Source organism: Phyllostomus discolor, chromosome 3 (assembly GCF_004126475.2).
Source record: "Phyllostomus discolor isolate MPI-MPIP mPhyDis1 chromosome 3, mPhyDis1.pri.v3, whole genome shotgun sequence".
Lineage (NCBI taxonomy): Eukaryota > Metazoa > Chordata > Mammalia > Chiroptera > Phyllostomidae > Phyllostomus > Phyllostomus discolor.
The window spans coordinates 66942763-66959186 of record NC_040905.2 but is presented as its reverse complement, the minus strand read 5'-3'; the positions used below and the strand labels follow the sequence as shown (position 1 = coordinate 66959186).

General features: G+C 34.3%; 1 protein-coding gene across 1 annotated transcript in view; it reads left to right on the top strand.

Annotated features, from left to right (window-relative positions):
* Positions 1-16424, top strand: part of SLCO6A1 (solute carrier organic anion transporter family member 6A1) — a 74503-nt gene that overhangs the window by 35975 nt on the left and 22104 nt on the right. The window contains exons 8-9 of the mRNA XM_028509978.1: positions 301-496; positions 13958-14108. Coding sequence (XP_028365779.1) covers positions 301-496; positions 13958-14108 — 347 coding nt within the window. The remainder of the gene's footprint in view (positions 1-300; positions 497-13957; positions 14109-16424) is intronic.

The window sequence follows — 16424 nt, the reverse complement described above, 5'->3', positions numbered from 1 at the left end:
TGCATGGATTAAGTTTTGGGTTTACCTTAGATATCATTACCACATGAGAGCAAAATTTAATAGCTCTGCCCTAAAGTCCATTAGGCCAATAGTGTCAGCCTCACACACAAATTTGTATTAATTCTCAGGTTTAGGTTTGTTGGGTTATTTATCATGGCTTTAAATTCTCTCTCTGTCTTTTTATTTAAACCTATGTTTGCTATATGTTTAGAGCAGAGGGGATTGTATCAATGTATGAATTTTCTGTACTATCTTTAGTTGATTATTTTTAATTGTGTTTTCTCTTCTCCATTTTTTTAGGGCTTGTTTTAATTCCAGCAGCTGCACTTGGCGAGTTTCTTGGAGGCCTCATTGTTTCCAAGTTACATATGTATTGTAAAGGCTATATGAGATTTGTAATTGTTACATCTGCTGTATCACTTGTACTGGTTGTGTTTTCAATTTTTGTACACTGTAATCCCATACCATTTGCTGGAATCAATGAAGATTACGGCGGGTAAATAGAATTTTATGTTATATATTTACTTCCAAACTCTACAATGAATTTCTTAGTCAGTTAATGACTATCCAGTAACTTTTATATCTTTATCTTTTTTGGAATTATGGAACACAGACATATAAAGCACAGTTTCATCTTTCATATTAAGGACAGAAATATAATAATGATACCTGCTATATGATTGCTTATGCACTCACAAAACACTAAAGAAAAAACACTTTGAAATGATTAGAACCCAGAAGCAGAACTCTGTACTGAAAGTGGCTAGCAACGTGGAAACGGTACTATCTGTACAAAGCGAGTCTTACTTTGTGTTCCTGAACTGGTATGTCTGCTTTCTTAAAGACATCAAATGGAACGGAAGTACATGTGAAAGTATGCATGAGTAATGTCTCCTTTAAGCTAAAAATGCGAAATTCAAAGAACTGGGTAGAGACTGACATTAAATACACGGGAACAGAACTGGAATTGGACACCAACAGACTGAGCAAGTAAAACAAGTAAAGAAATCGCACTTCCAGCTACAATGTAGTAACTTATGGAAGATCAACACTCCCACTGAGAATAAGTAGAGAAGCCGAATCGAGTTTTAAAAGATTTGTTTAAAAACTGCTCAGATAACTAGGAATTTAAAAGCCAAAGTTCTGAGAAAGGCACACTTTTGAGAGGAGAAGCAACTTTCTGTTGCTTCTTTCTGTTGCCCACCCCCTCCCTGCTGGCCAACTGAGGATATTTGCTAATTCTGCACATTGGCAAGAAACTGAGAGTCTGGACAAAAGATTTGGGGAAAAAGCACTAGTAAGATGAGAAGGAACCAATATAAATTTTTGACAGATCTATGAGAAAAATTAGAGAATGGGGTGGGATATAATATCAAAGAAAGAGGTGGGCAAATGAGATGATAGTCTGTTGGGTTTTCACTCAATACATTTGCTGAATTAGGAAGCTAAGAGGCCAAAATCAAGCAGAGTTTTGTAAAAGCAGAGAAAATGTTCAGTAGTATTATGATGGCCTTTACATAAGAGGTTAATGTGCTGGGAGGTTAGAAGGTACTAGGGAGAGGAACTTGGGTGAGCATAAGTTCTCGATATATTTGAAAGGCTAAGAACTAGAGTGAGGTCCTTCCTAAAGCACTATTGCCTATCCAGGAGTTAATTCTGTCTTTAGTTGGGTTGATGTGATCAGCCAGCACTCTATCTAGCAGCAGGAGACATCCTGCATTCTGAACAAAAGATGATACACAGAGCTGTAAACTGGCTTAGGCAAAGATTTGCATGAAAAAAAAATTATCAGGCAAGCCAAGGACATGGCCAAAAAGCTATGGGACAAAACAGACAATAGAACAGATCCACAGGGGATCCAGATATTGAATAGCATGGGTTTGAACTCGTGAGTTGACTGACTGTATGTTTTTCTCAATAAATAACAGAGTCAGCACTCTGTGTCCCTGGGTTTCACATCTGCAGATTCCCACCCATGAATGGAAAATAGTATTTTTGACCCACATTTGGGAATGCCCATATACAATGGGTCAACTTAAGTTATACATAGATTTTCAACTGTGTGTGGGTTGGAGCTTCTAACCACCCAACCTTGTGTTGTTCAAGGGTGAACTATGTGTATGTGTATTAGGTGTGTATATAGTTGCACTATATGTATCTATACTGGCCTGTTTACCTATACTGCTGCCTGTTTTTGTATGGTCTGCAAGCTAAAGAGTGGTTTTAATATTAGTATGGGTTGTGAAAAACAGTAAAGAAAGCACTTCTAGTTTGTACTCTGATAAGCAAAGAGCATATAAATTGTTACTTCTCACAGCAAGAAAAAAAATTGAACAAATTACAGATTAATAAGTGTCCTTAGATTCTCCAGAGACTTGAGACCACAGGGCAAACTGCTGCCCCCCAAACTGGAAAGATAGATCAATAGAGACCATTGCAATTTACTGGGAGCAGAAGGTGTCAGTGCTGAACATTAGACAGTATTTGAATTTTTTTGGATGTGGAGCTTGGACTAAGTGGAGAGTTAATAACTCTTGGACATGTAGTCTTAGGAAAAAACCCTCTCCACTTTAAGGGCTCTTATATTTAGGTGCCCTGACCAGGTTCTCACAAGAAGAAAAATCCTCCTGTGTTTTGGATTGGGGGAGAGGGAAGGTAACCATTTTGAAATATGCCCAAGAGAAGTCTGCTCCCTGTAATAAAACCCTGCTTTTTAGGGAAACAATCAGAGTTTCCTGTACCAAACTTTAGAACAGAGGGCAATTAGACAAGTGGGTCTTTCTCTAACCTTCCTGTCTCATACGAGGGAAAGAAAAAAAAAAAAAGAAAACTTAAGCAAAACTTATGAAGGCCACAGTCTAGAGACTCAAGCCAATGAAAAAACCTGAGATCTAACATAAGATTTAATCATGAAAGTATAGAATACTTCCTCCCTACAATACTACCACATCAACATATATTGTATAATGACAGGTAATTACAACCGAAAGAGCTACAAGACACACTCTATTCAATAAAGAGTTTCTAAGGAAACCCAAAGACGCCAGTGAAGACAAAATGGGGATACCACAGGAAGTTGAGGCCTCTGATACCTACAGTTACAACAAACTTTAATCACAGCCTAATTCCTAGACAGATAATCAAAAAACCTTACAAAAAGGCCTATCTGCCTGATTTCTTATTACCTGATACACTCATTAGAACATTACAAGACATTCTAAGAGGCAAGAAAAAGCACAGGCTGAAAAGACAAAAGAGGTATCAGAATCAAGTCAGATATGGCAGGTATTTTTGGAATGATGAGACTGTGAACATAACTATGATTAATATGCTATGGGCCCTGATAGAAAAAGTAAGCAGAGAAATGGAAGCTCTAAGAAAAAAAATCAAAGTAAATTCTAGAAAGCAAAAATACAAAATACTATAACAGGAATGAAGAGTTCCTTCCTTGGGCTCATCAGCAGACTGGACAGGATTGGGAAGATTATAGTGACTCTGAAGATATGTCAATAGAAACTTCTCAAACTGAAAAAGAGAACAAAAGAATTTAAAAAGCCAAAACAGAATATTCAAGAACTATGCAGCAATTTCAAGGGTTTAACAAATGTGTAAAGGAAACACCAGAAGAAGAAGGAAAAAAAGGAACAGAAGGAATAAGTGAATAATGGCTGAGAATGTTCCAAAAATAATGACAAATACCAGGCCACAAATCCTGGAAGATTAGGAAACACCAAAAAGTATAAATATCAAAATAATCTATACCTAGGCATATAATATGTAATCTGCACAATTAAAAAACAAAGGCAGAGTCATGAAAGAAGACAGAAGAAATAAAAACTTGCCTATAGAGGATCGAAGACAATTTATAACAGACTTTACAAATCATGCGAGCAAGAAGAAAGTGGAATAAAATTATTAAACATTGAGTGGGGGAAATCCCCTCAACCTAGGATGCTCTATGCAATGAAACTGTTTTTCAAAAATGAAGGAGAAATAAAAATATTCTTAGGCAAACAAAAAATAAGGGAATTGTCACCAGAAAAACTGCCATGCAAGAAATGTTTAAAGAAGTTCTTCAGAAAAAAAAAAGATGTAAGTCAGAAATTTGGATCCACATAAAGGAATAAAAGGCAAAGAAATATAGAACATTAGAGATACATGAAGATAAAATACAATGTTTTGTTATTCTTATTTTTATTTGGTATAATAGATAACTCTTTGTTCAAAAATAAAAATAGCAATAAGGTGTTTAGTGATGGTAGTTTATGGACAGTGAAATGAGCAACAGCCGCCTGGTAGAAGGGAGGGAGGAGTTGGGAATGCTCTGGGGCACCTGCAGTGCCCATGAAGTAGAACAGCATTCTTTGAAAATGGATTTCTTACTTCTAAATGTATAATGGGAACTCTAGGGAAACCACTCAGCTATTTTTTAAGTATGATTGCTGTGCTAACAGAGGAAAAAAAATGGGTGGAATTCTATGAAATACTCCATTAAAACCCAAGAAGGCAGAAAAAGAGGGAAAGATGAAAATATGAAAGCAAGCGTGAAAAAACAATTTGATGACATGTAATTGTGCATAATAGTTTCTTATAACCTTCATCTTTTGTTATCAGTCTCCTTGTTCATTTAATTTCTTTCGTGAACTTTGTTTTTATTGTTGACATTCTAACAGAGGTCCCCATTTCCCCCGTCCTCTCCTTTGCTGAGTCCCAGCCATCCTCCCCCCTTTTTTTTTTAATTGGCAAGTCTAGTTAAAGATTTGTTTATTTTGTCTACTATTTCAGAAAAACAGCTTTTAGTTTTATTGATCTTTACTGATTTGTGAAATGTAAGTCTCTATTTCATTCATATTCACTCTGGTCTTTATTTCCTTCCTTCTACTAAATTCAGGCTTAGTTTGTTCTTTTTCTAGTTATTTGAGATGTAAAGATTGGTTGTTTGTCTGAGATCTTCCTTCTTAATGTAAGCACTTATTGCTATGAACTTGTGTCTTAGAATTGCTTTTGCTACATCTCATAGGTTTTGGTACATTAGTTTTCTATTTTTATTTATCTCAATTTATTTTTTTTAAAATTTTTCTTCCACCCGTTGGTTGTTCAGTAGCATGTTGTTTAATTTTTATATATTTGTGAATTTTTTATTTTTCTTATAATGAATTGATTTCTAATTTCATACCATTGAGGCTGGAAAAGATGTTTGATACAATTCCAATCTTAAATTTATTTAGATTTCTTTGGTGGTCTAACATAATATCTATCCTGGAGAGTGTTTCGTGTGTACTTGAGAAGGATTTATGTTTTGCTGTTGTTGGGAGAAATGTCTTAAAAATGGTTGTTAAGTCCATTTAACATAACGAAGTTTAAGTTCAATAGTTTTTTTAAATGGACTTCATAAATTTTTATGCATAATTTTATTCATTGCTGAAATTGGAATATTGAATTTTTCTAGTATTATTGTAATGCTATTTATCTCTTAAGGTCTGTTAATATTTGTTTTATGTATTTAGGTGCCCCTATGGTGACTGCATAAATATTTACAAATGTTATATTTTCTTTGTGGATCGGTCCCTTTTCGTTATAAAATTACTTTCCTTGTTTCTCATTACAGTCTTTGTCTGAAAGTCAATTTTGCCTGAGAAAAGTATAGCCACCTGAACTTTCTTCTGGTTTCTGTTTACAAGGGGCATCTTTTTCCTCCTTTCACTTCCAGTCTTTGTGTGTCCTTACACCGGAAGTGAATCTCTTGTATGCAGCATGTAGATGGGTGCTGGTTTTGTAAAAATATACTCATGTATTCTATGTGTTTTGATTAGGGAATTCTGCCCATTTACATTTAAAGTTTACATTAATGCTTGATAGATATGTACATATTGCCATTTCATCATTTTCTGGCTATTTTGTAGTTCCTATGTTCTTCTCTTGCTCTTCCTTTGTGACTTATTTTCTTATTGGCATAATTTGACTCCCTTCTCCTTATCCTTTCAGGGGAGTCTAACCTTTTAGCGTCTCTGGGCCACAGTGGAAGAAGTGTTGTCTTGGGCCACACGTTAGGTACAGTGAGACACATAATCACACAAAGAATCTCATAATGTTTTAAGTAAATTTATGATTTTGTGTTGCGCCTCAGGTTGGACACCCCTGCTTATATATTTATTTAGGTTTTTGCTTTGTGGTTGCCATGAGGCTTACATAAAATGTCTTATTTTTATATGAGTTTCATTTTAAGTTGGTAATAAGTTAACCTTAAATACATACTGGAGCTCTACATTTTTACTCCCCCACCCCCATATTTTGTTTTTGATGTTAGTTTACATATTTTACCTGATACAAGTGTAAACACTAATTATTGTAATTCTATTTATTTTAATAACTATTTTAACTAGATGGACCTTATCCATAGCTATATCCTTACTTATAATTGTGATAACTAGATTAATTTTATTATTCAGACAAGCCAGAGCTCTTGGATGCCTCTCAGACCTTTGTGATTGTGCAAGCCACCTTCTTTGTCTTTAGAGGCTCCCAGTGGTAGAGAATGTTCCAAGAACTATCAGTGTCCCAAAGGAGAGTATTGCAGTCAGCATGTAGGTGAAGGTTAATTGGAAGCTGGACCCTTAGGCATTGAGAAGTATGTAGTTAGGACCCTTCAATGGAGAAACTGGAAGATGGGCCTTTTTGCTTGCTTCTTCTGTGTTGGGCCAAAGTGTACAGCTGTAGGGGTTGTTCCTGTGCTTTTTAACAACTTCTTTGTTTCCCAGCCCCATGGGACTCATGAATGCAAGCCCCTTTGGCTATCAGAGTCAGGCCTCTAAATGCCCATCCCTTGGTTAGCAGCTGCAAAAGCTGTGGGTACCTGCATCTGTGTAGGCTCCTTCTAGGGAGATAGTGACAATTTGGAGCAGAATGAAGAGAGAAGGCAGAGATGGTGTCTAATGACTTTCTTGGTCTCAGGAGGATTGCAAGCATCCCCTAGATGCCTGCTAAATTAGGAGCCTTACTTGAAGGCAGTATCTTTCAAAGTATGCAAATAAGTCTCTTTCAGGGAAATTCTGAGAGATTGGCTATTTTCTCCTGTTACTTCCATGCTGAGCTCTGGGGTATGTAGCCAGAGTGAGTCCCAGAGAGACTGTTAGGAACTATTTCTTTACTATAGTCTTGTGGGTCTCCCGGACACAAGGCCTATTGGCTTTCAGAACTTGGTAGTTAGGAGGCCCATTACTCAGGTGTGAGTCTTAAAAGTTGGTGTACTTGATGTGAATTCCAAACCCTGTGCTGCTCAGGAAGGAAGATGGGAGTTGGGAGCTCCTTCCCAATTACAGACTCTGTGCTGAGGATAGGGTTTACAGTGAGAGTGTGTCTCAGCTTTTCCTACCCATTTCAATGTGGGCGATGTGGATATTTTCTCATTTGCCCAATGTATAAAAGTCACTCAGCTAGTTCCTGGATTTCTTGTAGAGAAAATTTCTCCATGTATAGCTTTCCACAGGAGGTGGTGAGTTCAAGAGGCCCCTGTGTCAACAATTTGGATCAGAATGAGGATATTCTTCTCAGGAAATGGTGCTGAAGTAATGGAAAATCTACATGCAAAAAAAAAAAAGAAGGAAGAGTCTCTAGATACAGAATTTACACCTTTCACAAAAAATTAACCCAAAATGGACCATAGACCTAAATATAAAACACAAAACTGTAAAACTTCTCAACAATAACATAGGATCAAATCTAAATAACCTTGGATTTGGTGATGACATTTTAAATACAACACCAGAGGAAAGATGCATGAAAGAAAAAGAAATACGTTTGACTTTATTAAAATTAAAAGCTTTCTCTGTGAAAGATACAGTGAATAGAATTAAAGATAAGTTACAAGTTGGAAAAATATATAAGTATATCTGATAGAGGACATATCCAAAATTTTCAAAGAACTTTTAAATCTCATTAATTTGCAAGTAAATAACCCAACTAAGAATGGCAAAAGTCTGAACAGACACTTTGCTAAAGAACATATACAGATTGTGATAAGAATATGAAAATAGGCCCAGTATCATATGACATTAGGAGGTTTCAAATTAAAACTATAGATACCATAACATTATCTATTAGAATGGCTAAAATGGTAAAAAACTGATAAAAGAAAATGCCAGTGACTATGTAGAGCAACAAGTACTCTCATTTACTGCTATTGGAGATATATAATGGTAAGTGACTTTGGCAGTTTCTTACAAAGCTAACCATAGTCTTGCTATTTGTCATCTACCCAAATGAGATGAAAGGGTATGTTCACACAAAACCCTGCTAACAAGTTTTTATAGCAGCTTCATTCATAATTGCCAAAAACTGAAAGCAGTCAACACACCCTTTAATAGGTGAATGGATAAACTACAGTACATTCATATATGGGATATTATACAGTGATAAAAAGAAATGAGCTCTCAAGCTATGGAATGACATGGAGAAACCTTAAAAATACATATTGATAAGTGAAAGAAGTCTGTACGAAGGCCTAAATAACGTATGATTCCAACTACATGACTATTGGAATCAGGAAAAGGAAAAACTATTCATTCATCAATTTTTTAAAACTGTACCATACTAAAGCAACATATTAATAATAGGTGAAATTGTGTATAGGAGAAGAATATGGTAACTCTATATGCTCAATTATTCTGATCTAAAAAGTGAAGTTTATTAATCATAAAAGGATGAAGAATATACAACAGACAGTACAAGTTTTGTAAAGCTTAAAATATTTACTATCTGGCCTTATACAGAAAATATTCATTCATCCCTAGCCTAAACCTACTTATTTGAAGGCAGCAATTTCAGATTGGATAAAAAGATTAAACCCCAAGTAAATGTAGTCTGTATGAAACCTACAACAAACAATGGCATATATAGTTGAAAACTATAAAAGATAATAAAAGTTATTCAAACAGTAAATGAAAGAAAGCCAGAAGGAGTATATTGATATCAGACTTCAGAATCAAGAAAATCTCAGGGATGAAGAGACATTGCAAAATGTCAATTGGTCAATTTACCAAGAAGAACAAGCACCTCTACTTAAGTACACAGCTAACAACAGAGCCTCAAAATATAAGAAAGAAAAGCTAGCACAACTTGGAAGGAGCAGAAGGCAGATCCAGAAATATGCTTGAAGCTTGATCACTACCCTCTCAAGAGAGAATAAAGAAATACTAAATAACACAGCCAACCAACTCAACCAACTCAAACTAATTGTGTCTATGGAATTCTCCAGTAAATAACAGCAGAAAAAGTATTCTTTCTGAGTACAAATGGAAAATTCAGCAAAACATATAGATCATATTTAAGAACACAAAACAAACCTTGAAGGTTGAACAGAAGAACTGAAACTATAGAATGTGCTTTCTACCCCAGTGAAATCAAGCTATAGTCAATAACAAAAAGATAATGGGAAAATCTCACATTAACAAGTTAAGTAGAAATATTTTTTAAAACTGAAATTGTGCATATAGAAATGAAAATTAGGATGTGTGAGAAAAATACCCCGAATACTACAAAATTATACATTGCAGATGATTAGTGAATATGAAATCAATAGAAATAAAACCCTCCCAAGAAGGAACACAAAGACAAAAGAGAATTAATAAAAATGAACAGAGCATCAGCGAGTTGGATGTCTTCAGGTGGACAACTATATATTTAGTTGGAGCTCCCAAAAAAAGGGGTTTGGGGAAAGAAAATATCTAAAGAAGCTATGTCCAGAATTTAAAAATTTCATATAAACTATACATCTACAGATTTTCTTTTAAAAACCTCAGCAAACCTTCACTATAAGAAACAAGAAGAATATTACACCATGGTTCATAATAATCAAGTTGCTCAAAATAAGTGTAAAGAGAAAAATCTTAAAAGCAGCAAGAGGTGAACAAAATGCTTTGTATACATAGGGCCAAATATAAGGCTAACATAGATTTTTACATCAGAAACAATATAGGTAAAAAGACAGTTAAATAATAATTTAAAGTACTGAAAAGAAGTCAACCTATAACTCTATATTGAGCTAGAATATCTACAAAAATAGAGAAATAATTTTAGACATAAAAATGTACATGATATATATGATATTGAAGTGCTAAAGGAAGTCTTTCTGCTTGAAATAAAATAATACTAGGTGGAAATATGAACTACACAAAGCAAAGAAAAACAAAAGGAGTGATTACTGTATAGTAAATATTTTTTCTTATTTAAATCACTTTATGTTAATTTTGAAAGATATTTAACATGTAATATGAGTTAACATGAACTGCTATAATATGTGTTGGTACACGAAGTTAAAGATGTATAGAGTAAATTTTAAAGCAATCACTAAAATAAAAGTGAATCAGAGTTGATAAGCCCTCATGAGAGTTAACATAGCATTTCACAAAAATATCTGTTTAATCTGCAATTAAGCAGAAAATAGGAAAAAGAACAAAGAAGAGAGAAAATGAATAAAAAGAGGATAGATTCAAACCCAGTCATACTGTTAATCACATTAAATATAAATGGGTGTAATATCCCAATAAGGCAGAGAACCTCCAACTTGATTTTTCTTAATAATTAATGCAAGTAGTCCAAAATTAACCAGTGATGACACAAAAGATTTGAATAACACTGCCAACTGGATGAAATTGACATTTGTAGACTTTTAATCTAACTTTTTCATCTAACAGAGCAAAATATACATTCTTTTCAAGTGATGAAACACTTAGCAAAGTAGATTGCATTCTGCAAAACAAGTCTCAATAAATCAAAAGGATCAAATCATACAACAGAATTAAATTTCTAACCATGGGAAATTAAATTAGAAACAAATCAATAAAAAAGATTTCTGGAAAAACTTAAATATTTGGAAAATGAATAACAGACTTCTAACTAACCTGTGGATAAAAGAATTTTTCAAAAAGGGAATTGGGCAGTCTTTTGAAATGAATAAAAATGAAAACACATAATAAAATTTGTGGAGTTCTGCTCAAGTAGTGTTTATGGGATAATGTATAGCATTAAAAGCCTGTATTAAAAAAAGAAAAATAGTGTTAAACCAGTGATATTTGCTTCTACCTTAAGTAACTGGAAACACTAAAGCAGATTGACCCCACAGGAAGTAGAAGAAATGCAATTGAGATTGGAACAGAAATCAATGAAGTTGAGATAAGAAAAACAATGGAAAAATCAAAAAAAGCACAGGTGATATTTTGAGAAGATTGATAAAATTGCTAAACTTCTAGAGGAGAAAATTGCTACTATCAGAGTTAGAAATCTGATGTGATGTTAGTGCAGATTCTACCAGTATATTTTTTTAGATTTCATTTATTTATTACTAGAGAGAGGGGAAAGGAGGGAGAGAGGGAGAGAAACAGCAATGTGTGGTTGTCTCTCAGGTGCCCCCTACTGGGGACCTGTCCTGCAACCCAGGCATGTGCTCTTAGACTGGGAATTGAACCAGTGACCCTCTGGTTCACAGGCTGGCACTCAATCCACTGAGCTACAGGAGTCAGGGCTCTACCACTATTAAAAGTATAAGATAATAGCATGAACAAGTTTATTTCTATAAATTTGAAAAATTTCATGAAATGGATAAATCTTTTAAAAGCTATAAACTCACTCAAAAAGTAATAGATAATTTATATATTTAGGAAATAAATTTGTAGCTAAAAACTTTGTGACAAACCAAAACAAAAACAAGTACAGGCCTAAATGACTTCCCTGGGGAATGCTACAAAACATTTTTAAAATATCTGATTTTACAAAAATTCTTCAAGAAAATGGAAAAGAAATGGATAATTTCTTTTTTTAATTTTAATATTTGTTCAAGTGCAGTTTTCTGCCTTTACTCCCATCCCAGCCCACCCCCTAGCCCTCCCCACCTCCCTCCCATTTCCACCCCCCTACTTTTTGTCTATGTGTCCTTTATACTTGTTCCTGTAGACCCTTCCCCTTTTCCCATGAAATTCTCCTGAAATTTCCTCCACTCTCCTCTCTGGTTGCTGTCAGCCTGGATAATTTCTAACTCATTCTATGAGACTTTTTTATCATGATATCAAACTAGACAAAGACATTGTAAGAAAAAAATAGAGACCTATATCATTCATGATCATTAATTCAAAACAAAATTCTTAGTAAAATCTTAATAAATTAAACCCAATAATATAGTAAAAGGAAAATAAATTATGACCAAGGAAGATTTATCACAGAGATGCAAGGCTAGTTTAATATTTGAAAATCAATATAATCTACCATATCCATAAACTAAAAATGAAAATGAATATATATTATCATAATCAATGAAAAAAAGCACTTCTTAAATGCAATATTTATTCTTGGTAATCTAGGAAACTAGGAATGGGAGAGAATCTATGAAAATATAAAACTGACATCACACTTAGTGATTATTATGTACTGAATGTTTGTTTGTCCTCCTCTCAGAAAATTTGTATGTTGGAGCCCCAACCCCCAATCAATAGTATTAAGAGGTGGCACCTATAGGAGATAATTAGGTTTAGATGAGATGATGAAGTTGGACACCATGATGATGGAATTAGTGACCTTAGAAGGGAGGAAGAACCCAAAGCCTTCCATCTATTAGTCCTGTGAGGATACATGGAGAAGTTGGTGGTCTTCAATCCAGGATGAAAGCCCACACCAGACACTGAAGCTGTCTGTGCCTTGAGCTTGGACTTAGCTTCCAGAACTGTGAGAAATAATGCCTGTTGTTTAAGCCACCCAGTTGATTATATTTTGTTATAGCAAGCTGAGCAGACTAAAAAAAGATGAGCCACTGAATGACCAGGAATGCAATAAAGATGTTTGCTTTGATGACCTATATTAACATTGTACTGGAGGCGTTAGCCATTACTGTAAGAAAAATAAATAAAAGGCATCCAGGTAGAAAAAGTGGAAGTATACCTGCGTTTATTTGAAGAACAACACAGTTATCTACACAGAAAATCAAAACACCATTATAACTAATAAACCAAGTTTGGCTAGTTTGCAGGATATAAGATCAACATAAAAGAATCTATGGTGTTCCTATCTATCAATAAATTGGCAGAAATTAATATTAAAATAGTACTGTTAAGAACAGGATCAGGAAAAAAATTAATATTGTCAAAGAAAAGATCAGTATACAGGAACCTATAGTAATTCTAGGTACTACTTACAAACAACTGGGAATTTACAATAAAAATATTAGCATTCATATAAAGAAAAGGAAATACTTAATGATAATTATGAAAAAGATGCTCAACATCTTTAGTCATTAGGGAAATTCATATTAAAAATCACAATATGAAGTTACTATATCCCTGTTGGAATGTCTAAAATTAAAAAGGCTGACCATACCAGCTACTGATGAGGAATGCAGGAAACAACTGAAACTCTCACACACTACTGGTGAAGTGTGTAATAACACAACCCCTATGGAAAACTGACAGTTTCTTAAAAGGTTACATGAACCTACCAGATTATCCAGATGTTCTTCTCCTTAATCTTTACTCAAGAGTATGGAAGCACATGACCATACAAAGACCACATGAAGATCAGCTGCATGAAAATAACCAGATAAAGAAAGGGTGCATTATGTATTATTCCATTTCACTAAAAGCTATGAAATCCAAACTAATGAATGGTGACAGAAAGTAGATCATCAGATGTCAGGGGGTGGAGGAATTACAAAGGAGCATGAAGAAGCTTTCTGGGGTGATGATTATGCTTGTTAACATGATTGTGATGATAATTTCACAAGTGTATGCATGTATCAAAATTTCAAATTATAAACTTTAAACATATATAGTCTATTGTATACTCATTATACCTTAATAAAGCTGTTAATTTATTTTAATAATATTTTGTGAACCTCACTGATATCTTGATTTGTACATTAATAAATATACTATAAAGGCATTATAATTGCATTCAATGTCTTTTTTTTTTAATATAGGACAGGGAAGTTGGGAGACCTGACAGCTCCTTGCAATTCTGCCTGTAAATGCTCGACATTTTATTCACCTGTGTGTGGAAGAGATAATATTGGATATTTTTCTCCTTGCTTTGCTGGTTGTACATATTCCAAAACAGTAAATGATCAGAAGGTAATTATTTTAAATTATGCTTCTTCCTCTCCAGTAAGATTTTGAAGTTGTAGATGATGTTTACATTATGGCAGCAATCCAAATAACTTAAAACTGAACATATGTTATCTGTGTCTGTCCTTTGATATTTTATTTTTCGAATATGTGTGTCTTTATGTTTAAAGTGACTTTGTAGCCAGCATATAATATGGTTTTTCTCTGTCTTCAGTTTTGTTAACCTGTTTTTTAATCTGAGTTTTTAGAGTACTCACATTTATTATAATTATTGATATGGTGTGTTTAGATCTATCTTCCTTTTCATTAATGGAAATAAATGTATTTTACTATATTATTTTGATATGACTTTTGGCATTTTGATTATATCTCTTTGAATATAATTCCCCCATTTTTTGTTTGACCCTTTCAGAACCTGAGATCTTGTGATTCTACAATCTGTTCACCAACATTCTTCATATTTTCACTTTTGCCCTGAGGCAGCCTAGGTTCTATAACCTGCAACCATTGGCTGTGCTACATATCTTTTGTCTGACCTCCAGATCCACTTTTCACACTTCTTCCCAGTCCTCATTGTTCCAGGAGACTGATTTATATGATGAGAACTCATTTGCCTTTTGGCTTACAACTACACTAAACTAATACGGAGTTCTAATAGAAAACCAGAAAGATGAGGAACAGCAGTGAAGTCAGCGTCATTTTTTAGGTGCCCTCTCTGACCCATGGACTGACTATCTCCCCAGACTGAAGGTCTCAGTTTCTTTCAAGGAAGCTTCCACGTGACTTTTTCCTTCTGAAAACCATTTCTACCCTAAGAGCTTTCAGAAAATCCTTTTAAATATACTTTCATTATAAATGCTAGATCTAGCTACCTTCATAAGTTCCTCTGATACTTACCATGGTCCCAATCAGCATCACTTTGTACCTTGTTTCTATATCTTTTTAACTGTTTTCTCTGCTTTCACCTTTACCTTCATAGGCCAAGAGTCTCAATATAGCAGCCAAGTGATCTTTTAGAATGTCATTTATACATATATCCCTCCGATGGTTACACATTACTAAGATTAAAATCCAAAGTTTTTAAATTAGCCTTGTAATTATTTACCAATTTCTGTATAGTCTGATCTTCCCCCACTACTCCATTATATTTTCTCGTAGTTTACTTTATGTTCCTCTGCTCCAGCCACATTTTTCTCCTTGCTTTTCTTTGAACTTATCAAGCAGGCTCTAGACCTAAGACCTTTAAATTTCTGTGTTTGTTTTTGTTTCTCTGCCTAGAATGCATTTTTTAAAAGATAGCAAATGGCTCCCTCTCTTCCCTTCTTCATATCTCTGCTCAGTTTATCAGTGAATCACTGGGGTAGTCATTAATTATGGTAAGTTCACAAACATGATTTTTGGACCTACATTTTATGAATCATTCAGATTCAAGCCATCTTTGTTTCCTTTTATACCTTCACTAGTAACCTAGTGCCAGATTTCTGTTGGGTTTATGATATTTCTTAACTTAAACCCTTTTCAATAAATTAATAAATTGCTAATTTGTCTCTGTATCTTCAAACTCTGTTTAGTTCTTCTTAGATAGTATCACCTATTCATCTTTCTTGAATTATCAACCCTACGACAACCACCCCCAATTTTCATTGGCTTCCAGTTAAGTCTATCTTGTGACTTTGGCCCTAGAAACTTTGCTTTTGTAAACAAAATAATAATAATGATAATAATAATAGTAACAACAACAATAATACATTTAAACATTAATGTACAACTTCATTAGTATGAAGACAAATATCATCCAGGCCAGGTTCATTATTATTATATTCATTTTTTTAATTTTCAAAGACACTAAAATTACAATTTACGTGGCCTAATATATTTGGGGCCTATTTGGCAATGCCTACTCTGCCTAATAGATAATAGCCCTGCTATCATGACATACAAAATAACATCTTAGCTTTGTAGTAATAGTCCCTATACCTCCACCTTTGGGTGACTGTCGATATTTCAAATCCAGGTTAAGTTAAATTTTTAAAAATATTTTATTTATTTATTTATTATTTTTAGAGAGAGGGGAAGGGAGGGAGAGAAACATCCATGTGTGGTTTCCTCTCATGTGGCCCCCACTGGGGACCTGGCCTGGAACCCAGGAATGTGCCCTGACTGGGAATCAAACCCGTGACCCTTTGATTCATAGCCCACGCTCAATCCACTGAGCTACACCAGCCAGGGCTAAAGTTCAGTTTTACTTATCACATCATCCTTAACTGCTCTCAATTTACAGAGCTCTATGAAAATTATCTGTGCAATTAGATATCAATATTT